The sequence below is a fragment of the Macrobrachium rosenbergii genome, chromosome 12, assembly GCF_040412425.1.
Source record: "Macrobrachium rosenbergii isolate ZJJX-2024 chromosome 12, ASM4041242v1, whole genome shotgun sequence".
In the NCBI taxonomy this organism is placed as follows: Eukaryota; Metazoa; Arthropoda; class Malacostraca; order Decapoda; family Palaemonidae; genus Macrobrachium; species Macrobrachium rosenbergii.
This window is the reverse complement of record NC_089752.1, coordinates 81,817,587-81,842,823: the sequence shown is the minus strand read 5'-3', so window position 1 is coordinate 81,842,823 and position 25,237 is coordinate 81,817,587. Positions and strand designations below refer to the sequence as shown.

Here is a 25,237-nt window from a genome sequence, read left to right as displayed (position 1 = left end):
AATATTTATATATGATAATGATATTTTTTCCCATTTCTGATGGTTGCATACTAAACTTCAGGCAATGACAAAAAAAATGAGCCAAAAATTAACTCTTAATCTTAAAAACTAAGCGTGCTGTGATTTTTTAAAAACTTTTTTTCCGCTTCAGCGCTAACTCACCGAACGCCGCCGGCATACGGGAGACGTTTTTGTAAATAGAGGCTCGGCGTTTAAGGGTTAACTGTGCCGAGACAGTATCATCAAAGGGCCCAGGGGTACTCGAATCTTTACTTCTACTTGTCATAAAGATTTGCGATAAAAAAAAAAAAAAATTAAACCTGACAATGTTAAAAAGATATCATTAGCCTTTCATGAAGTTTATTCTTCCACCAATGGCACAAGTGAGAGCCGACTCCCAAATGTTCACATCCCTACCCTACCCCACAGGGGATGACATAACATTATTAGAGTGGCCCAAGTGTAAGCCAGACCCGCTTGCTAGGACCACAGGTATTACGAGAATACTATCATCCCCACCCTAATTACATTATGGGTAAACCGGATAGAATGCCTGAGAGTCCTATCCCCAGAACCAGACCACCCTGGAATCCATGGTCCAGCCCTAAAGAATAGTTCCGCCTTTGAGATATCAATCTGATATCTCTCAGGGCCGAACATTATTGGGTAGCTGATGATCCTACCACAGTCCCCACTATTTAGCTTCGGATATAAACCCAATCCCCGTATCATATCTTCTCCTTTTTATCCCATCCAACAAAATTTACAAAAAGTGGAAAATTCCACAAAAATAGTCCAAATGAATATATAATAATCTATGAGACTCTTGGACTCAAATCCAGGAACAAATTCCTGGGGTTCAAGAGCCCCTTCACCACATCAAGGTGGTCCCACATCGAGGGGAAACTTCTATGGACTGACCCTTAACTGCCTTTCTTCTAAGAGTACATATGGAGGCATCCTAACCTCCTCTGATAGCCAATACTTATGGTATTACAGAGAGAAAATGAGAAAAAATCATCAAATAATCTACAGAAAACTGCAGCTATGAAGTGAAAATACCTTCTTTGACCTGTTATATATTAATAACTTTAAAGCTAAAATTAAAATAAAGTAGGCAAATTTCAAACTCTTAAATATGATACTCACAGATTTCAGTGTTTTTACTTTGTCCTTCAACTCAGCTGTCAGGGATTCATTTTCCTCACCCATGTGCTCAGTATCACTATATGCACCATAAGAATTGTGACTGTAAGGGCTGGTATGAGCTGTAAAGAACAAAACATTTTTCTACTGACTGAATATTTCATGTAAAAAATTTATCTTTTTATCCTTCTTTGATAAATTTAACAAAAGCAAAATTAGCACCACTTACACCTGTATACACCATAGGACAGTACTGTATACCAAAAATTAAAATAAACTATTTATGATAAAATTAATTATTTGGATACTTACCTACTGTCAAAGTTAGCTTAATTCTTTACACCGTTAGGTGCGATCAGCATTCAAAAGAAACAAGAGAATGTTTGGCAGACCGAGATGGACCGTCTATAATCACCAGTTTCCCACCAAGTGGCGTTAGAATGTTAACATTCTTGTAAGAATGCTTCATGACCACCAACTAAGAATGTTAACATTCTAGTAAGAATGCTTCATGACCACCAACTAAGATGTGGGGATGGTGGATTTCCACTAAAACAGTAGATAAGTATAGTGACACCTTGACCTAAGAGTTTAATTCATTCTGTGACTGAGCTCGCAGCTCAATTTGCTCATAGATCAGATTGAATCTCCCAATTAAAGGGAATGGAAATGCTATTAATCCATTGCAAATCCCAAAAAACACAAATTTTTTGTGTGTTTTTACTGCTTATTCTTCAACTAATAATGAAAATTCTCAAAGAAGGAAATTTAGAAATTCAATTTCTAAGTTTTTTAGTTGAAAAAATATTTTAAAACTCAAAAATATGCAAAAAAAAAAAAAATAACTCAAAAATGAATTTCCCAAATACAAAATCCAAGATAAATGGTTACTCCACCCTGTAAAAGTTTAACTGAGTTTGGTTCAGTCTTCTTGGAGTTATAAGAATTTATTTTTGAAAAAACTAAGTTTTCAGAAAATGGCAAAAGAAAAATATTTATGCTTACTTGTAATAACTATGAAACTATGACATTTAGAAGGCTAATTTTTGCACTAGAACTATTTTGTCATATAAAATATATGCCCTGAAATGTGCTCTCTCTGATTTATATGTTGCTGAAAATTTGTGTTTATATATATATATATATATATATATATATATATATATATATATATATATATATATATATATATATATATATTTATATATATATATATATATTATTATATATTATATTATTATTATTAGCAAGCTAGCAAATTGCTCCCTTTTTCGTTTCCTGTCTGCCGATCTATCAATAGACATATCTGTCTCTCGACATGCGTGCCTACCTATCTATCAGCCTGAGCTGGACAATGGGTTAGCACAGTCAGAATACAAGGGATTAAAACCGATTGTAGGTCACTCCTTTTAAGTAGATAATTCTTTATTCAAGGCAAAAGTAAATCTGTCTGGCTGATTCTTTCCAGGCAACCCCCCAGCCCCAGCCGTGGACAACAGCTGAAAATGACTCAACTCCCTATGTGCGTGGACAGGGCCCCTGCCCATAGGAGAGTGCATAAAAGGGACAAGCAGACAAGGGCTTGCTCTCAGACTCTCGCTGTACTACATGGCGTAAAGATGCTGGACACTCTCCACCACGCCCATGGCTCAACGACGCCCTTAGCACACCACTTCTCCATCTAACCACGTGGCCTCTCAAAGTATACTTTACCTTCATGCACTTCGACCGCCAACCACGTGTTCCCTTCGCTGCTGGCCGGATCCATAACCCACTCCATTACCTGGCACTTCGTGAAGTCACCCACATGTTGCCCCAGCCGTCGGTGCCCCTACATCCTACTGCGTGGAAGATCAACGCCTTCACCCTTGTGAATCGGGAGTCATCCATGGGCCGCCGCCTTCGCTGGAACCACTTCTCCCTTATGGTAAAAAGCTCTGAAAAGACGTCTATTCAGTCACGCTTTTTCCTTGTAGAATTTACTTAACCCTTAAACGCCGAGCCTCTATTTACAAAAGTGTCTGCCGTATGCCGGCAGCGTTCGGGAATTAGCGCCGAAGCAGAAAAAAAGTTTTTTTTCAAAATATCACAGCACACTTAGTTTTTTTTTGTCATTGCCTGAAGTTTAGTATGCAACCATCAGAAATGAAAAAAAATATCATTATCATATATAAATATTGAAATATATGACAGTGCAAAAAAAATTTCATATATAATTGTATACAAATCGCGCTGTGAGCAAAACGGTTAAAGCTAATGAGTTATTTTTTTTTCTTTGTACTGTACACTAAATTGCGATGATTTTGGTATATAACAAATTGTAAAACGATCAAAGCAACACGTTTATCCTCAGTTTTGTCTTTGATGGATAATTGCAACACATTCTCCTTTTAGGAGGCTCAGTCACCTGTCTTTCTTTCCCCCTTTCAGATTGACCGCAGCTCCCGGGACTCCGCCTTGTCGACCCTTAAGACCTGGGTCGGCGGCTTCGGGAGGAACGTCCGGGCAGGGAAGCCCTACATCCTCTGCAAGGAAGTCTGCAACGTTCTCTTCCCGGCGCCTGGATCTCGGCCGGTTGCGGACGAGATAGCCGCCCCTTAATCGCGGGATCCGGAGATGACGCAGCCCTCCCAAGAGGAAGTCGCTGCATGCGGTATTGTCACGGAAGACGTTGCGGCCCTTAACCTCAATCTGGAACCCATGAATGTTGACTTGGATTTACAGACAGGTAAGGGGGTAAGTGAGGCAGGTGATCTTCTCTTCAGTTCTCCCTCTTCTACTGCTTCTTCCTTCTGAGGATTTGTGAAATCCTCTTGCCTTATGGACGGTGCAAGGTCTACCGTCCCTAAGGTGAAAACTGTTAAGAAAAAGACCTTGAAATCCCAGAAAGTCCGCTCCGAGGTTCCCTCGAAGACGTCACGGCCCCCTAGCCCCGTGCCGTCTACGAGCAAGGCCTCTACTTCTGGGAAGGGAGCATGTTCCAAACATAGTAAGGAGGCTCCTACCCCTCCTTCCTTTGATGCGGAAGCGTTTGCTGAGCTTCTTATGAAGCAGTTTGACAAGAGGGTTGACGACAAGCTGTCGCAACTCTCGAATCAGCTGTCTTCATCTAACGCTTCAGTGCTCTCCTTGTCAGAGGAGGTTAAGTCACAGAGGACTCTGATCTCCGGGTTTATGAGTGGCGGAGCGGCCAACAAACCCTTCTCCGTCCCAGACACTTCCAACCTGCCCCCTTTCGATAAAGGGAACCCCTGGCGCCTGACACTCTTTGCCCCCCAGCATGAGGGTACCCTCACTATTGAGGGCCTAGGTACTCGCAGGTTGGAGGAACTGGAATTCTTCCCTCCCAACCTGAAATCTCCTTATGCAGGTTATGCCAGGCTCACGGAGGAGGCATGGATCCGGTCCGATAAGGTCCCAAAGGAGACGGTCATCTTCCCGAGGGACCAGGCCCAGTCAGCCCTACTACGGACCTTGTCGGAGTGGCAAGCGGAGAATACTAAGCTCACTCCGGCAAAAGGTGCATTTACTATGTTTTCTCTGGGGGAAGCTCTCCCCACTCCGTGCACCTCTAAAGTAGCCTCCCTCACCAACCAAGCTTGTGTGGAAGGTAAACCAGTTCCTCATCTCCGGGAGATAGATCCCACCTCTCTAGTCTTACCCGGAGATTCCCAGTATTGGGCAGCAACTCCGGATACCTTTACGGTTACCCGGCTGGACCCTGACTGCGCCTGTAACCTCTTCAGTGAGCAACTCCCCAGAATCCCAGAGTCGCTCCTGAAGGCCGAAGCAGATGCTAAGGACAGACTTAGTAGGTCCTTAAACTCGTTGACTTTGGCAGAGGCGACGTCAGTGGTATATTGCGAGGACCCACTTTTCCAGGTACTGACGAAATCTCTCTTGGGGAGTTTCCAACAGGACCTCTATGACTTCGTTAAGGCCCGATTGAACTGCCGGAAGCACATCTTTTCGGCAGCTTCCATCCGTCATGAGCCTAACAGGCTCATAAAAAGCTCCATCTGGGGAGCTAACCTATTCCCTCAGGAAGAGGTTGATGCAGTCCTAGCAGAGGCAACTAGGGCCAACCAGAGTCTCCGCTCCCGTTGGGGTTTGTCCTCCAAGAGGAAGCAGTCGGAGCCCGCCGGAACTCACCCTAAACCAGGGAAGAAGTTCAAGAAATTCAAACGGCTCCCGACTCAGACTGTATTGCAGGCTGTCCAGGTCCCCATCCCTGGGAATCCCTCAACCTCCCAACCTCAATCTCAACCTCAGTATGTGCTGGTTCAACCAGCCCATCAGCCTCTCGCTGCCCCTTCTTATGTATCCTCCCCAGCTTATAATGCTTCTTATGAAAGCCAGGGGGCATTTCGGTCAATCCAAAATGCAAAGGGAACGTGAGCTAGAGGGTACTTCCGAGGTAGAGGTTCATCCCGCTCCTCCTCCAAAGGAAGAGGAGGCAGAGGATCTAGAGGAGGCAGGCCCTCTGCACAGTGAGATATCTCAGGTAGGCGGGAGGTTATACCATTTTCGGGACCAGTGGAGCTTCAGTCCCTGGGCCCAGAGCATAGTCTCCAAGGGATTGGGGTGGAGTTGGAGCAGAAGTCCTCCCCCCCCGATCAGGTTCCATCAATCACCCTCCAAGGCTCTGAAGGACTTTGTGAAAGATCTATTAATAAAGAGGGCAATAAAGAAAGCGAGACATCTGAAATTTCAGGGCAGACTGTTCAGTGTCCCAAAGAAAGGTTCCAGTCAGCGAAGAGTAATTCTAGACTTGTCCCGTCTAAATTCCTCCATTCAATGCGACATGTTTTGGATGCTTACAATCTTGCAGGTTCGGACCCTACTTCCCCGTGGAGCCGTAACCACCTCTATAGATCTTTCAGACGCCTATTATCACGTCCCGATTGCGAGAAGGTTCTCTCCTTATCTGGGGTTCAGACTAGGAAACCAAGCATACTCATTCAGGGTCATGCCATTCGGTCTCAATATAGCTCCCAGAATCTTCGCCAAACTGGCGGATACGGTGGAGTTCAACAACTCCGGTCTCAAGGGATCATGCTAGGCGCATACCCAGACGATTGGATCGTTTGGGCGCCCAACGTCGACGAATGCCGCCGGAGAGCAACAGCCATAGTAATCGGCTTTCTAGAATCACTGGGCTTTCAGATAAACAGGGAGAAATCCCGCCTAGTGCCGAGAGAGTCGCTTTCAGTGGTTAGGAATCCAGTGGGACCTGGGTACACAGACAATCCCTTCCGCGGCCAAACGGAGAGAAATAGCGAAAGCAACCAGACAATTTCTCAAGAACAAGAAAACTTCCCGTCGTACCCAAGAAAGAGTCTTAGGTTCTCTTCAGTTTGCTTCAGTGACGTATCTTCTTTTGAAATCCAAACTGAAAGATATAAACAGGGTATGGTATGGAGTCGAGCCAATGTCAGGTTCAGAGACAAAGTATCTCTGATTCCACCCGATTCTGAAGAAGAGACTCCGGCCTTGGGCGTCCGTCAAGAGTTTATCGAAATCAGTGCCCCTTCAGTTTCCTCCGCCATCCCTAGTGATTCACACCGACGCTTCCCTAAGTGGGTGGGGAGGATACTCCCAACACAAGAAGGTGCAGGGGACTTGGTCTACCATGTTCCGCCAGTTTCATATCAATGTTCTGGAAGCCATGGCAGTCTTTCTAACCCTGAAGAAACTGCGCCGAACAATCGGATTCATATAAGATTGGTTCTCGACAGCGCAGTGGTAGTGCACTGTTTGAACAGGGAGGTTCCAAGTCGAAAGTCGGATCAACCAGGTTATGATAGCAATATTCTCTCTAGCAAACAAACACCAGTGGCATCTGTCTGCTACCCACCTTGCAGGGGTCCGGAATGTCATTGCAGATTCACAACTCCGCTGAAGTCGGAATGGTCCCTGCATAGAGGGATGAATAAATTTGTTTTATTTAGCATTTCCAACGTTGGAGAGAGAGAGAGAGAGAGAGAGAGAGAGAGAGAGAGAGAGAGAGAGAGAGAGTAATGTCTGTAGTGAGTGTCAGTTGTTGGTAGAGGATGAGGGTCTTTATTCGGGTTGTTTACGGTGCTATCTGTTCAGTAAATGTCGAGGAGTTTTTTTTTTCGGGTTTTGAGAGAGTTCTTGAGCTGAGTTCTGTGCAAGTGGACATTGATGGTAGATTATTGTATGTTCCAGCCGAGTGTTTTCTGTTGATGTTGTTGTCTGTGCACGGTTCTTTCTTTTTGCTGGTTTTTTTGGTTGGAAGTCTGCTTTCCGGTTTGTTTGTGTAATTTTGTCTACTGTGTTACGCATCAGGACACCTCAACCATCTCCCAGCAAACTGAGGATCATAGTGAGTATTGTATGTGGTTATATGTTCGGTGTATCTGTGTTGTGTATTGTTTTTTGTGGTTTTAAAATCTCTATTATACATTTGGCGCCTCAACGCGGGGCTGTTACAACAGCAGTTAGGATTGCTTTGTGTGGGTAGAGTGGAGAGTAAGAGGTCAGATGAGGAGATAGAGAAACTGAGAGGAACTGAGTGGCTAGAACTCCAGGCAGGCTGGAGGAGGAGAATGGGAGGCTGAGGAGTGAGAATGAGGAGTTGAGGAGTCAGTTGGAGGAGATGGGGGGAATGCTAAGAAGTGCAAAAGAAGAAATGAAAGGGGAGATGAAAGAGTCCGAAGAGAGAATGGAAGAGAGGATGGATAAAAAGTTGGAGGGAATGATGAAAGGTGTGGAAGAAATGGTGAAAGGTATGTTCAAGGGTGTTTTTGGAGAAGGGGCTGTTGAGGCAGACTGAACGTGAAGGGGCAAGAGAAAGAAAAGGAGGAAGAAGGAATGGAAGCGTGAGTGATGAAAGTGATATGGGAATAGGAAGTAAGAAACGAGGGAATGAGAGGCAGGGTAAGGAAAAGGAATGAAAAGCAAGGAAGGAACAGAGGGAAAGTATGGATAAGTCAGGGGAAGAAAAGGAAGAAGGGAAAGGAAAGGAAACTGGTAAGAAGGGCAAGGAAGTGGGAAAGGCAGGAAAGAAGGGAGAGGTGGGATAGTAGTGATAGTGAGGTGGATGGAGGTGAGTGGATAAAAGTGGATAAAAAGAGGGGGAAGAAGAGGAAATGAGTAAGAGGAATGTAAGTGCGAAGGGACTCTTTGTATTCGAAGAGGGTATGAAAGGACAGAGAAAGTAGCGAAGTGAGAGTGAAAGTGAGAAAGAAGTGGAGAAAGGCTATGTATGTGAGGGAGGCACCCGGGTGTGAAAGTATAATGAGTATGAAGTAGGATGCATGATTTCTTTAGGGAGTATGAAAGGTTTTTGTCAGATAAGTATGGGGAAAGTAAGAGGTGTGGGCACGAGAATTATAGGGAGAATAGTTGACTGGGTTTTTTGCTTGATATGTATAGGTTATTATGAGTGTGGGGATGTTGAGTATGACAAGGTGAAAGCTAGACTAGTTGAGCAAGCCAGGCGTATGAAAGCTATGTTAAGGCTAAGAGGAAGAATGAATTTGATGAGGCAAGAATGAAAGCTGGGGAAACCTTGTCACTGTATGCTTGTAGGCTGGAGACGCTAAGGTATGAAGAAGTTTGGGATGATGGGATAGATGAATGTAAGGAGTTAGTACGATGTTGTTAGGACAGTGCCAGATGGAGTTAGAGAATTTGTGAACTTGAAGCGGAAGGAGAAGAAAAGATGGACAAATGAAAGGTTGACTTGGGGAGAAATTTTGGAAATTGTAGAAGATTATGAGCTTGACAGGGTTATAAAAGAGAGCAGAAGTGTAAGTGTAAGGGCTGGGGTAGATGAGAGGGTACCAGTGTTCGAAAGCTTTAGGGATGCAGTGTTGAGGGGCCCAATGAGAATGGCCGATAGTGTAACAGATAGGAGTGTGAAGAGCGCAATGTGGAGGTGCCAGGAGGAGAATGGTGGGTTTGTAAGGAACAACGGGTTGGACTGGTTAGGGATAGTAGTGTACAAAGGAAGGTCAATGAGGGAAGTTTGAGGAAGTGTTTTAGATGTGGAAAGGAAGGACATACAAAGAATGAGTGTAGGCCTTAGGAGCGTGTTTCGGGTGTGGGCAATCGACATTTGGTAAGGGAGTGTACGTAAAGATAGGGGTTAAATAAGTATGAGGTGCGATACAGGTGGGTCATATTGCTACGGTTGTAGGGGTACCAGTGAATGTAATATGTGGCAACTGTGGTAAGAATGGGCATTATAAGCAGAATGTGTTCAGAACCGAGAGCCAAGTGTGACGTAATGTGGAATGGAAGGCATGTATCAAGTGTATGTAGACGAAGAGGGTGACTGTGACAGCGGTAATTCGGGAAACTGAGTGTGAAGGGGGCTCAAATGGGTGGCTCCTCCAGGATGCAAGCGTGCGGTGATGCATGCGTGAGGGGTTGTTGCATGAGGGAGGTTTTGCTGAAAGACTGATGAGCATGAGTGTAAGGTGTTGCAAGGAGCACGATTGGATTGCCTAGTAGATACCGGGTGTAGTATGAATGTCATATTTAAGAATGGATGTGAGAAATTGAGGAATACGTGTGAGATTAGGAATTGTCAGGGGGAAGTAAGAGGGATTGGAAATTTAGGGGTAGCAGTGGTTGGAAGAGTGTGTGAACGGTTAGAAATTGGGGGTGTAGTGATGGATGAAAGTGATTTTTGTGTGATTGAGAGTACGAATGATAAATATGACATTTTTATTGGGGTGTGAGTTTTGAAAAAATGCGGATGGTCTCATTCTAGTATAAATGTAACTGAATTACGATGAAAGGAATGTGCTTGGGGAATTGTATTTGTGGAAGGATGGTAGGGTTGGAAAAGAATTGTAAAGAGAGTACTGTAATTGTGACAGAGAGGTAAAGTGCCATGAGATTGAGAAGTTGTGAGGTGGAAAGTGGCATGGCGGATAGCCTCGGATAGCCAACAATGATAGGTGTGAGTATGTGGTTGAGGGAATGACATAAATAAATTAGTCAGGCAAATGTGTGTATATGATGGGGTTTTGAAACATGGGAGATCCGAGGGTATATATAACGCTACTGTTTATGTCATAAATAGCTTGAGGTCCTATGGGAAGGTGTGAGGAGATTGGGCGTGGGAATATTACGCATTGCTGGTGAATGTGGATGATGAGAGGTAATGTAAGTACTGGCAGGTGATGACAGGTGATTTGAAAGGACTAATGATTGGACGATGAGGAGTTGAAAGAAAGAGTAAAGGTAGATGAAAATGTAAGTGATAACGTAAGAGAACGATTGAGGAGAATGCTGTGGATAGGCAGGGGCATTGAGTCGTGGTGACGAGGATTTGGGGATCAAGCTCTCCGGAATTTAAAATAGTTCTGAAGACAACACTTCTTATATCAGCTGCCCGACATTTTTCTCCATCTATCAATCGTGAGATAGAGGAGCAGTGTGAGGAGCTTGAGAGGGTGGGAGTGATTGAAAGGAGTACGAGTGCCTGGAATAGCCCCATTGTACCGGTACGTGTCAGATGGAAGTTTATGAATGTGTGTGGATTCATCGGAAGGTGAATAAAGTAATCAGGAAAGAGCTACCCTGGGATGAATGTGGTGTCTGATTGTGTGTACAAGATGAATGGAATGAAAGTGTTTACAAATTAGATTTGGTAAGGGGGCTATTACCAGATGCCTCTGGAGAAGGAGCAGGCATACGGCCTTTTCTAGCAGTTCTGCCACTACCAGTTCCGGAGATTGCTCGGACTGGCTAATGCGCCTGCTGTCAAAGGGCAATGAATGTGGTTCTGGCTGGGTTTGATCGCAAGAAGGTAACTGTTTACAGATGATATTTTATCATAGCAGACTGTGTGAAGAGAATATGGAACTGCTTGAACGAAAAGTGTTAGAAAATGTTAAAGAAGTAGGAATAAAAGTAAACTTGGAAAGTGTGCTTGGTTGGCTGGGAGGTGGAATTAGGCATATGGTGAGTGGAAGAGGTGTAAGAAGAGTGATAAGTTCGTGAATAAGGTAGGAATTTCCACGCCCCCGGACCTGTACAAGGTGAGTTAAAGGATTTCTTTTGTTTAATTGAGTTTGGAAGGAAGTTTATAAAAGATTGTCTAGGATCGAAACCACTTACTGAATGGACTGGGAAGAGAATGTAAGATTGGAAATGGATGGAGCTAATGATCAAGCGCTCGAGAGATTGAAAGAGGAGGCTGCAAGAGATTTGATGTTGGCCTGACTATAGTGAGAATGCGAATAAACTAGAACTGTATACGGATGCAAGTAAGTATAGTATGGGAGGATGCTTGGTACAAATGCAGAAGGCGAATGGGGAGAACAATTCGAGAGTAATTGCGTATGCAGCAAGGCGTTTGGAAAGGGCAGAGTTGAAATATTCGTGATTGAAAAGGAATTGGCTGCTATAAGGTTTTGTGTGAAAGGAGTATTTTTGTATGGGGTAGATTTTGTGGATAATGGACGGTAGACCATCGATCAAGTTAGTATATATGGTTAAAAGGAGAGTGTGAATGCTAGAATATGCAGAACTATAGAGGATTTGAAATATTTAGGTTTTAAGGTAGAGTATGTACAAGGGTAGACAGAATATTGTTGCAGATGCTATGTCACAGAGTGTGGACTGAACGAGATGATAGGGTTAGGAGCGACTGGGAGCGGACCACCTGTAGGATTTGTGGTAAAGCAACAGTATGTAGGGGAGAATCGAGTGTGGGAATGTCTGTTTGGGGGGTTGAGTAGTTTGGAAATAAATGGGTTGATTGACGGAGTACCTGCGAGCATGAACGAGTTGCGTGAAAAGGTGATGAATGAGATGTCAGAAGGAGGAGTGCGTGAGGAAGAAGGGAATTAGATGAGGAGGAAAGAGAAAGTAAGGTTGGTAGTATGAAATGTTTAAAATTACAGTACGACACTTTTTTGATGGAATAGGTCGGTGGAGTATAAAGGTAGGGTGAATGAAAGTGGTACGTAATGTGATTTCAAATGTTCACTGTGGAAAGGATACTTTGTATTGGCTGGTTAAGAAAGGTGATTGTGGGAAAATGAGGGAATAAGTGTAGGGTTGAGGATATTGTTGAAGATGAATGCGATGAGGATGGTTGTGGAGGAAGCAAGGCAGGTGAATGTAGCCGTGAGGAGCGTGTATGCATGAAGCTTAAAGGTAAATTAGTACCAATGTAGTGGTGGATCAGAATAAATATTGTAGTTTGGTAGACACGGGAGCACAAGTGTCATGAGAGTAGTACAGTATTAGTCAACGAGTGTGTAAGGATACATGTTTGGGACATGGGAGTGTGTTAGTATGGGAGGAGGCAATTAAAATTCAGTTAGGGATTTGAAATAATACATAATTTTGTAGTTATGGATGAGAATGATATGCCAACATGTTTTTATTAGGAATTGACTTTTATGAGAATGCATGATATAAGTGTGGATGTCGAGGAATTTTAGAAAGGTATGCAGGAGATAAACGTAAGGTTAAAGGAGGGCATGTCTAAAACTAGTTTTGTAGGTATGGTAGGTATTAAAGGAGTGAAAAAATGATTTGTTGAGTGAAGAAATTAAGCAGATGCAAAATCAGTGCATGAAAATAAATATGTTAAGAGAGTGTGTTAGGGGTGCAGAGTAGAAGTTGGTCTGAGTTAGAAGTGTATAAATAAGTGCTAAGAGATTTGTTGTATGTAAAGGTATAGTTTATTTTTTGCATCAGGAAGGAATATGGGATGGGGAAGTGTATGTGCCAGTATTTTCGGAAGACGCAGCCGTGGGTATGTGTTTATTAGTGCATGATAGGTTTGGGCATCTGGGAAAAAATAAATTATGGGAATGTATGAGAGAGAGATTGTATGTGCCTGGATTTCGAGTAAAATTTCCAGCGGATGTAGCAGACATGCAGCGGATCAGTCGAAGGGTAAGTGCATCAGAGGTGCATGCGAATCCAGATGGAAGAGTTATTTGAGATGGCTGTGATTGATTGTGCGTGTCATTGCCTGTGACTGCCAGGAGGGCACATGTGGGAATGGTGGTAATGGTAGATCATTTGAGTAAGTTTGCACATGCGTAGTTGATTCGAACAAAAAGAGTGAGACTGTAGCGAGAATGGTGGGTCAAGTGATGTTGCCAATGTGTGTGTGCAAGCCGACGCTAATGTTGAGGACAATGGGGCCTGAATTTGTTGGATGGAGTTTGAGCAAATGTTATGGATTGGGGCATAGAGCATGTGTACTTACGTCAGATATACCGAAAAGAATGGATTACGGAATGAACGGTGAGAACGTTGACAGAGATATTACGCGAGTGATGAGGAATGTGATAATGATTGGGATGTAAATGTTGGGCGAACAGGGGTATACAACGCCACCGCATAAGGGTATTGGTATGTCTCCGTGTAATATGTGTGTTAAATTTTGAAAAAGATAGTGAGACCGAGATTGGGTATATCTGAGAATGATAGGGAGGTATGAAGAAGGCGCATGAGAGGTTTGAAAGTTGCAAAGTAGAAAGTGTTGAAAGAAGTAATCGAGAAAGGGCGGTTGAATGTAAATAAAGTGCGTGAAAAATTTGAGGGTCCGTATGAGGTGTTGGAAGTTGGTCCCAGTGGGCTTAGTTATGTTGTAGGGGAAGCATGTGTAGATGGTAGTGTGAGAGAAATACGAGCGCATCATAACCAATTGCGTAGATAGAAGGATGTACCGGAATATGTGAGGAGAGAATACCGGGGTGTATAAATGGTTGAAATCGAATGTGGGTGAAAACTAAGTATGCATGAGAGCTTGTGTATGGGGACTGTGCAATTTGTTTTGATATATGGTAGGAAACGTAAGAAAGGGAAGAACGTAAGTAACCGAATGGTCGTAAGTTGTGTGATAGGGGTGTGAGCAAAGTGGAAAATGAATGATAAAGCGTGTAATAATGGATGAATGGGATGGTATGAATAGAACGTATAGCATATGCGGTTTGATATAACTGAGTTGACTGAACGTAGGGGTTAGTGAACGTTGGAGGTGAGCGAAGTAAGAGTGGAGAGAGCGTAGGCAGGCCATTCGGAGTGATTGAAAGCATGAATGAATCACAAGAATTGGAAAGGTCAATGGTTTAATGGGATGGGTTAGTTGAAGAATTGGGGAGGCATTTGGGAACGAGTTAGAGTGGTATAGATGAGATTGTGGATGAAATTGAGAGGTAATAGTGAAGAAGATAGCGTGAATCTGAGAGAGAATGGAGGAGAAGATGAGTTTGAATGTTGCTAGAAGAGAGAATGATTCTTAAGAGAATGATTATGCGTTCGAACGCGATCTAGAGGACCTGCTAGTGAGCATCCGTGGGTGCTGGGCGTGAAGGCGATTTGAAAGAGGTGTGAAAGGTGTTGGTTGGGAATGCTAAAAAGGGGGAGAAATATGAGGGATGAATAAATTTGTTTTTATTTAGCATTCCCCAACATTTTGTGAGAGAGAGAGAGAGAGAGAGAGAGAGAGAGAGAGAGAGAGAGAGAGAGAGAAAGTGTGTAATTGTCGGTAGTGAGTGCTTCGGTTGTTGGTAGAGGGATGAGGGTCTTAGTTCGGTTGTTTACGGTGCTGTCTGTCTGTGCAAATGTCGAGGGAGTTTTTTCGGCTTTGAGAGAGTCTGAGCTGAGTTCTGTGCAAGGCGGACATTGATAGTAGATTATTGTATGGTTCCGTGAGTCGAAAGTGTTTTCTGTTGGATGTTATTGCTGTCTGTATATGTCTTTCTTTTTGCTGGTTTTTTTGGTTGGAAGTCTGTTTTCCGGGTTTGTTTGTGTAATTTTGTCTACTGTGTTGGCGACCGTGGACACCCTCAACCATCTCCCAGCAACCGAGGATCAAAGTGAGTATTGTATGTGGTTATATGTTCGTGTATCTGTGTTGTGGCTGTTTTTTGTGTTTTAAAATCCCGCCTGGCCACCTGGACAAAACTTCTTTAAGGTGGATTTGCAAACTGTTCCGGGTCTCTGGCAGACTCTTGCAACAGAATGCAACCACAAACTACCTTATTATGTTGCTCCTGCAACCTGGACCCTCTAGTCACTCCACAGATGCAATGTCCATAGATTGGAACAAGTGGAAAAGGATCTACCTTCTTCCCAGTAAACCCAGCACAAAAGTCCTTCACAAACTCAGACATTCATGGGCCAAGTAGCCCTAGTAGCTCCAAATTGGCCGATGAGCAACTGGTTTCCACTTCTTCTAGAGCGAAGGCTTTCGTGTTTGCAAATCTCAAACTAAACTGGACGCGAAATAGTACAAACTCAGACTGTAATAGCTTCCTCAAGGATTCAGAATGCCCTAGCTTTTGTGGATTTCATGGAAGTTTGTTGTTCAAAGGATGCTAATATTGATCCTATTAACACTTTGTTCCTAGAATCAGATATGAGGGACTCCACTCTTAGACAATACGACTCAGCAGTTAAGAAATTGGCACTCTTCTTAAAAGAATCTGAAGCTACTGTAATGACCACTAATTTAGCCATTTCATTTTTTAGGTCATTATTTGAAAAAGGTCTGGCCCCAAGTACCATTACTACAGCAAAATCAGCCTTGAAAAGGATATTTTTACACGGGTTTAAGATTAACTTAACAGACTCTTATTTTTCGTCTATCCCTAAAGCCTGTGCTCATTTGAGACCAGTAGCCCGCCCACAGTCGGTTTCCTGGTACTTAAATGATGTCCTTAAGTTAGCTTCAGAAATAGATAATCATAATTGTTCTTTCACTAACTTACAGGAAGACCTTATTTTTATTATTAGTTTAGCTTCAGGTGCTAGAATTCTGAACTGGCTGCCTTGTTCAGAGAACCCAATCATCTTGATTTCTTCCATCAGGTGAAGTGTTACTAGCTCCTCACCCTAAGTTCCTAGCTAAAAATGAAGATCTCAAGATAGTGGTCTCCTGAAGATCATCCTCTCCCACAGACCTGCCTTTATGCCCAGTCTTTACCCTGAAAGCCTTTTAGACAGGACCTCACACATAACTTCCGGGCTCTTTATTTAAGGGAAGGGGAGGAACCATTTCTTTGAAAGCTATTAGGGGCAACAGATCCTATATTTCATTAAACATGCAAACCCAGATTCAAACTCCCAAAAGTGCATGACATCAGGGCAGTGGCCACTTCCACTAACTATTTTCATTATATGAATTTCGAGGATCTGTCAAAATACACGGGTGTAACTCAGAGTTTTAAACGCCACTACCTGAAACCACTAGAAGCTCTCAAATCTCTCTACAGGGAGAGGGCACATATCAAAGCAAGGAAAACTATTTGGGGAGAGGGAAAGGATTGAAAAGGAACATTTGGTAGGAAAGAAAATAATTACAGTTCCAGACAACAACTCTATTGCACCCATCAACAGGAAGCTAAATAATTTCAAATTGATAGGCAGCTACAAAAACACCATTAGGAATAAAATAGTTAGAAACAAAAAGTCGTAAAGGGGGAAGAGATTAGAGGGGGTTTATATGGCAGTTGTCTAGACTGTGAAGAAGGGTACTATGGCGAACTGGCAAACTGGCAAATCATGTAAAGAGCGGCAACAACATCTGCAGAACATAAGGCATTATAACTGTGACACGGGCAGTTACAAACACTGTTAAAAATGATCACAGAATAGACTGGGAAAATATGAGTTTTCTGTACAGGAACACCAACAAAACATCTAGACTGGCTGTAGAGAACGCTTTCATAACTCTGCGCCAACAACACGATGGCAGGGAACACCGAAACGGGCTTTGAAGACAGCATATCTAGAAAATCGAGTAATCTACAGTAGCAAGGAAACGAAGAAAAAACGCAAGAGAACGCATCGGAAAACGGACATCTGGAACCAGGGATCGTGAGAAAGACCAAGGTCAAGAGAGGGAGGTCAAGTTAGCAGGAAGAGCTTAGGCGATTATAGGATTAAAAGTACCCAGCACAAGAACTATAAATACAGCCGACTGTGCGTTTGTCATTGCACGATATTTGATAATGTGGACTGTTTGTCCAAGAAAGCTTGTATTTTTTTAATAAAAACTCCATTAGATACCATCCAGTTTGAATGAGGTCCTTACAGTAATTCTACTAATGCACAGAACAATTGTGTATGTGATAAAGTTAATATATATATATATATAGCATATATATATATATATATATATATATATATATATATATATATATATATATATATATATATATAAATATATATATATATATATATATATATATATATGTATATATATATATATATATATATATATATATATATATATATATATATATATATATATATATATATATATACATACAGGTTGACCATCACTTCAATCCGCAATCAGTGAACCGAATAATCAGTAATCCGCACAAATTTGCCACAGTAATTTGTTTCCAGACTAATTTTCAATCTCCCGGTCGCTGCACTAAACCGGCCGCTGGCCGCCGATTTGGTGGCGAGTGCTGCCTCAACAAACTGGAGGTGTTTGTAACACGCGCATGCTTTGCTGTTCCATTTTTTACATTTATTATTGTCTTTGGCCTCCACGCTTATGGTATATCATATAGGCTACACATACGGTGGCCTAGCCTACATTATACTAAACTCTATTCACATATTAACAGTATTATACAAACATCAACATAACGGTAATGCATCTTTTTCATGGATCTTAAAAGTTATGCTTTACTACATTGTATCCAATTGTGTATATTTTCATATTGTTTTTTATTATAAATTGGCGTATCAATGTTTTGTTTTGAATCGATAACGCGTAAGGTTTATTTCGCCACATTTAACTCAGTTCAGGCTTTTCTAGTTTCTAGTAAGCGAATGAATAGATACTTTTATTTCCGGGGACAAGGATATTTTTTGTTATACTAAATGTTTTAAATCCAAATATAACTTAAATACGCTTCATGAAATTAATTAGCTTATTTTTTCAAGTAATATGTGACGCTCAGCAGGAATCGCTGGCCGCTTTAGTATGTTTGTTTGTGTAAGAAAAATCAAGATTCCGCCTTATTTTCTCTTGATTTTCATCATAATAATGAGCTTACGTATTTATCTTTTATCGGCGTGAAACAGCAGTAATTTGTATTCTTCATGCCCAGTAGTTTTGATTAAAATACATTTTCCAATTTTATTATATAGTCGAAGTTTCATCCATGCTGCCGATGCACGATAATTCTATAGTCATTAGCAGCTTGAACATTGCTTCTCAGCTTCAGCTACAAATTGCAGCATAAAGTTACTGCAGCAGCATATTTCCTTGCCGATCTTTCCTCCGTAGTTAATGAGGGTATAGTGTGAAAATATTATCAGTCCTATTGTACTACTAACGTCATTTGTAACGTAACTACAGTAATTGTTTAACCGCATTTGATGGTTGAAACACAAGCATAATAGCAGCATATCCGGGGACGACATTAGCAAAACAACAGTTTCCTGCTCAAGTTGTTTATGGCTGCAATGCATTTACGTAGTTATATTAACGCATTAACAATATTTCTTTATCATTCTCTTTGCATCTTTTAACTAGCAGATGAATAAAGAGATGGAGCAGTGTTGGTCTCTCTTGCTGCTCGCGCTATAGCGGGAATCTAAAAAATATTTCCTAAATATTTTCAGATCGGGTATTAATTGCTAACCCCATCGTGAAACTTGAACACGAAGTCTAATTATCGTGAATCTCGCACTACTCGTATTTGATAATTGTCTTTTCTTTTATTAACCAACTTGTACTGATTTATGGGATATTTTAATTCTAGGACGAGGTGCTTAGCTACTGTGTTTCAGGTATTCTAGCCTACTTCAATAAATGGTTAATCCGGCAAAGTGGCTAATCCGCAATTCTAGGTCCCAATGATGTCAGATTAGTGATGGCCAACCTGTATATATATATATATATATATATATATATATATATATATACAGGCAGTCCCCGTTTACGACGGTTCCGCCACGAATGCTCCAGGTTACGCCGATCGCCAACAAATATATTCATCAGAAATTATTTCGCTTACGACGATGTTCGGGGTTACGACGTCAGACAAAATGATCCGACGAAGAAATATGGCCCCAAATGGCAGAATAATCATAATTTGAAGGTTTTTTATGTAAAACTCAATAATAATGCAGTTTACATCGTTTTCAATGCACCCAGAGCATTAAAAGTAAGGTTTTCATGATTTTGACGATTTCGATTTACGTCCGCTTACGACGATTTTCGGTTACGACGTTACAAGAAGAACGAACCCCCACAGAAACCGGGACCGCCTGTATATATATATATATATATATATATATATATATATATATAAGATATATATATATATATATATATAATATATATATATATATATGGATTTGACAGAGGAAAATCTATTTCTGAGGAAGGTCCCATGGTCAACAGTGAAATTCCATTACAGCATCGAATTTCTAGGTATAACCTTTGCTAGATATACCAGAGAAAAAGAGTTGCGGAAAGCTGGGGCCATTACCTCAGTCGAGCGCCTCTTCTTGAAGGCGCGCCGGTATAAGAAGGGAGTGAATAACACACGTGAAACCTACTCAAAGATCTCTCCTTATCAAAACTTCGAACAGAGGCGGCGAGCCGCTACAGCCCCCACACCAAACACTCCGCCAGGACGGCGACACCAGCGCCAATTTCCACCATTCCATGCCAGCACTAACCCCAGACTTTGCAGAAGTAAGAGGAGGGGAGAGTACTAGTGACTAGGCTCACTGCGACACGGGATCTTCTCAGAAATAGATTTTTCCTCCCGTCAAAATCCCTTTCTGAGTCCAGTCCCGTGTCAGCCGGTGAAATCGTGATAGAGAATCATGCCAAGGCTGCAACAACCAGGAAAAAGAAAATAAGGGGTAATCTGAAGAAAAGGCAAAAGTTTTACCAAAATAATTTTAATTAAGCAATCTCTTCCGTGTAGCAAGAACTCTAAGACTAAGGTATATTAAATCTAAGGCACATTAAAAAACTTAATACTATGAAACATGGGCAGATTCCCGGCACGACGGAGAAAAAGCCCCAAAAAACCTTAAAATTACTTAAAGCAAAGTGAAACATGAAAAGCTGCATGTGGGCCAACTGCAAATATAACCTTAATACTATACACGTAAACTTAGGCTAAACACGTAAGAGACAAAATCAATTAACATTAATATATACATTCATCTGGGGTACATGGAGCCAAATAAAAACTGTCCAGTACCCCACAAAGGAACAATCATGGCATTTCAGATTACGCTTTTTCCATTAACAGGTACAAGAAACAACTATAAGGAGGAGCTGTGGCAGTGAGGTATAATCAACCAGGAGAATAAGCAGAATCTCTTTGCAACAGAATGCAACCACAAACTACCTTATTATGTTGCTCCCAACCTGACCCTCTAGCTCACTCCACAGATGCAATGTCCATAGATTGGAACAAGTGGAAAAGGATCTACCTCTTCCCCAGTAAACCTGTTACTAAAAAGTCCTTCACAAACTCAGGACATTCAAGGCCAAGTAGCCTAGTAGCTCCAAATTGGCCGATGAGCAACTGGTTTCCACTTCTAGAGCTGAAGCTTCGGTGTTTGCAAATTCAACCTGAAAACTGACGCAAATAGTACAAACTCAGACTGTGTCAGCTTCCTCAAGAATTCAGAATGCCCTAGCTTTGTGGATTTCAAGGAAGTTTGCTGCTCAAAGGATGCTAATATTGATCCTATTAACACTTTGTTCCTAGAATCAGATAAAAGGGACTCCACTCTTAGACAATACGACTCAGCAGTTAAGAAATTGGCACTCTTCTTAAAAGAATCTGAAGCTACTGTAATGACCACTAATTTAGCCATTTCATTTTTTAGGTCATTATTTGAAAAAGGTCTGGCCCCAGTACCATTACTACAGCAAAATCAGCCTTGAAAAGGATATTTTTACACGGGTTTAAGATTAACTTAACAGACTCTTATTTTTCGTCATCCCTAAAGCCTGTGCTGTTTGAGACCAGTAACCCGCCCACAGTCGGTTTCCTGGTTCTTAAATGATGTCCTAAGTTAGCTTCAGAAATAGATAATCATAATTGTTCTTTCACTAACTTATTGAGGAAGACCTTATTTTTATTAGTTTAGCTTCAGGTGCTAGAATTTCTGAACTGGCTGCCTTGTCTAGAGAACCCAATCATCTTGATTTCCTTCCATCAGGTGAAGTGTTACTAGCTCCTCACCCTAAGTTCCTAGCTAAAAATGAAGATCCTCAAGATAGGTGGTCTCCTGAAGATCATCCCCTCCCACAGGACCTGTCTTTATGCCCAGTCTTTACCCTGAAAGCCTTTTAGACAGGACTCACACATAACTTCCAGGCCTTTATTTGTAAGTGGAAGGGGAGGAACCATTTCTTTGAAAGCCATTAGGCAACAGATCCTATATTTCATTAAACATGCAAAACCCAGATTCAGTCCCAAAAGTGCATGACATCAGGGCAGTGGCCACCTCCACTAACTATTTTCATTATATGAATTTCGAGGATCTGTCAAAATACACGGGTGGAAATCCCGTAGTTTTTAAACGCCACTACCTGAAATCACTAGAAGCTCTCAAATTCCTCTATAGTAGCAGCAGGAACATAGTTCCCCCCCCCAGTTTGACTCTTTCTGTACTCAGTCACTCTCCTCCCTCCTACCTGCCTCATTTATTCCCCTAGGTCATCTCCAGGTCAGGCATGCTTCACAGCCTTCCTCCTGACCATGTCATGAATTTGTTCTGCTAAATTGTTTACTTTATATGTACATGTATTGTGGAACACAGTTTCCTTACATTAGTTTTAAGTATATGATTAGTACTTAAGTTTGTACCTTTAGGTACTCTTATTCAATTATGATTATGTATTCATGTATCATTAATGTTATGTTAAAACTAAGTATATTATGATGTCTTTATTATGTCTTAATGCCAATCTTGCTACTAGATAATTAAAAAAACTCTTGTAGACATTTAGTTTTATTACTTTCCTCTACAAGTTTCCTTTTGTTTCAGGATGGTATTTTGATTTCTCTTGTTATTATTTCACCGCTGACACAGGTCGAGAAACCCAGAAAAAGGATTTTGACAAAGGAAAATCTATTTCTGGGAGAGACCTGTGTCACCCGGTGACTCCCCATGTTTCTTTCTTCCCTGGTAAAATACCATTCCAGTGTGGGGTACTAATGTGGAATGTGGGTGACGCCGCTTGTTTACAGTCCGCGAGTGGCAATGGGGGTTTGTAACGGCACCTCACTCAGTGGGACTTTTGACATTGTGAAAGTTTACAGGGCAGAGGCCTGTGATTGTGACAATCTCACCTTTTCATACACGACTCCATACTATGGAGCTCAGCACCTGGGGTAGTAACTCTGGCTTAGCTTTTTAGCTTTTCTCTGGTATATTTAGCAATAGCTTTACCTAGAAATAAGTGCTGAAAGGTTATTTCACCGGTGACACAGGTCTCTCCCCAGAAATAGATTTTTCCTTTGTCAAAAATCTTTATATATATATATATATATATATATATATATATATATATATATATATATATATATATATATATATATATATATATATATATATATATATATATATATATATATATATATATATATATTACTAAAAGGACCTCATTCAAACTGGATGGTATCTAATGGAGTTTTTTATTAAAAATACAAGCTTTCTTGGACAAACAGTCCACATTATCAAGTATCCGCAGACAATGAGCAAACGCATAGTCCGGCTGTATTTATATCTGTGTGCTGGGTACTTTTAATCCTATAATCGCCTTAGCTCTTCCTGTGTGACCTCCACCCTCTCTTGACCTTGGTCTTTCTCTGATCCCTGGTTCCAGATGTCCGTTTTCCGTATGCGTTCTCTTTTTTTTTCTTCGTTTCCTTGCTACTGTGGAGTATAACGATTTTTCTAGATATGCTGTCTTCAAAGCCGTTTCGGTGTTCCTGCCATCGTGTTGTTGGCGCGTTATGAAGGCGTTCTCTACAACCAGTCTAGATGTTTTGTTGGTGTTCCTGTACAGAAAACTCATATTTTCCCAGTCTATTCTGTGATCATTTTCCCAACAGTGTTTGGCAACTGCCGATGTCTGATTATAATGCCTTATGTTCTGCAGATGTTGTTTGCTTTGTTTCTTTACATGATTTGCCAGTTTCGCCATAGTACCCTTTCTTCACAGTCTAGACACGCTGCCATATAAACCCCCCTCTAATCTCTTCCCTTTACTGACTTTTTATTTCTAACTATTTTATTCCTAATGGTGTTTTTGTAGCTGCCTATCAATTTGAAATTATTTAGCTTCCTGTTGATGGGTGCAATAGAGTTGTTGTCCGAACTGTAATTATTTTCTTTCATGTACGAAGGCCCTTGATAGGTTAGGAAAATACAAGGACATAAAGATTTGTAAGGCAGACAAAGGGGGCGGTTGTAGTAATGGATGCCGCAGAATACTGAGAATAAGTTAGAACAACTGTTAAACGATGAAAACACATATGAGGCTTGCAACAAAAACCTGACATTAGGGGGTACAGTGCAATTTTAACAAAGTAGTAAGGGAAGCGTTGAAAAAAATCCATGACAAAACCAAAAGAAAAGAATTAGAAACATAGAGTAAAATCAGTGGAAAGTCCAGAGATCCCATATATTTATGGTAGCCCTAAGATCCACAAGGAAGGGTGCCCGCTAAGAACGATCGTGGCATCGACATTAGATCACTGCAGAGGAGGCTAGAGAAATTTCTTTCCAACATAATGGGAAAATGGGAAGGCTTAGTATCCCAAGGGCATTTAAAACATAACATGAACCTGATAGATAATTATCCAAAATTAACGTAAAAGACTGCAAATTTGCAAGTTTGGATGTAACTTCCTGTTCACTAACGCATCAGTAAAGACGACGATGGAAATAACAAAAAGAATATGGAGGAGGGGTCTATACATGCAACATAGATCACGACGTTTTAATAAAACTACTAACAGCGGCCCTCAGCGTTAATGTTTTCAAGTGGGGCGAAAACCATTATATAAAAAAATGGCGGGCTATGGGTTCAAGTCTTTCACCAATTCTAGCCAATATCTTTATGGAATGGTTTGAAAAGGAAGAGGTGGGCAAAGTAAATAAAGGAACTTAAATATCGTGACAATGGGTAAGATACGTGGATGACATCTTGATCATTTACAAGGAGAAAGGGAAGATCTACAAGTTTCTAGAAAAACATAAATAAACTAAATGAACACATCAAGTTCACATTAGAAGAAGAGAAGGAACGAGAAATTCCTTTCTTGGATGTCCTGGTCAAGAGGGTAGGGAGAATTTAAAATTCAAGGTATATAGGAAGAAGACACACACCAATCATACATACATAGGTTCTCCAGTCATAGGAAAGAAATAAAAATAGGATTAATGACAGGTTGGCCATCAGGGCTTATAGGATTTGCAGTCCCGAATTGTTAGACGAAGAGTTGGATTACCTGAGGGAGAGTTTTAGGAGATTAGGCTACCCTAAGTATTGTGGGTTGGGCACATATCAAAGCAAGGAAAAACTATTTTTGGGAGAGGGAAAGGATTGAAAAGGAACATTTTGTAGGAAAGAAAATAATTACAGTTCCGGACAACAACTCTATTGCACCCATCAACAGGAAGCTAAATAATTTCAAATTGATAGGCAGCTACAAAAACACCATTAGGAATAAAATAGTTAGAAACAAAAGTCAGTAAAGGGGGAAGAGATTAGAGGGGGGGTTTATATGGCAGCGTGTCTAGACTGTGAAGAAGGGTACTATGGCGAAACTGGCAAATCATGTAAAGAGCGAAGCAAACAACATCTGCAGAACATAAGGCATTATAATCAGACATCGGCAGTTGCCAAACACTGTTGGGAAAATGATCACAGAATAGACTGGGAAAATATGAGTTTTCTGTACAGGAACACCAACAAAACATCAAGACTGGTTGTAGAGAACGCCTTCATAACTTGCGCCAACAACACGATGGCAGGGAACACCGGAAACGGCTTTGAAGACAGCATATCTAGAAAAATCGTATACTCCACAGTAGCAAGGAAACGAAGAAAAAACGCAAGAGA

The 25,237-nt window shown here is 41.3% G+C and overlaps 1 protein-coding gene across 4 annotated transcripts in view; it reads right to left on the bottom strand.

Moving 5' to 3' along the window:
• LOC136843738 (BET1 homolog) overlaps positions 1–25,237 on the bottom strand; it is a 293,632-nt gene that overhangs the window by 196,669 nt on the left and 71,726 nt on the right. For 3 of the 4 annotated variants that reach the window (XM_067112388.1, XM_067112389.1, XM_067112390.1), the window contains exon 3: positions 1,150–1,268. The exons of the other annotated variant lie outside the window; for it this stretch is intronic. In XM_067112388.1, the coding sequence (XP_066968489.1) occupies positions 1,150–1,268 (119 nt within the window). The remainder of the gene's footprint in view (positions 1–1,149; positions 1,269–25,237) is intronic. 4 annotated transcript variants of the gene reach the window in all.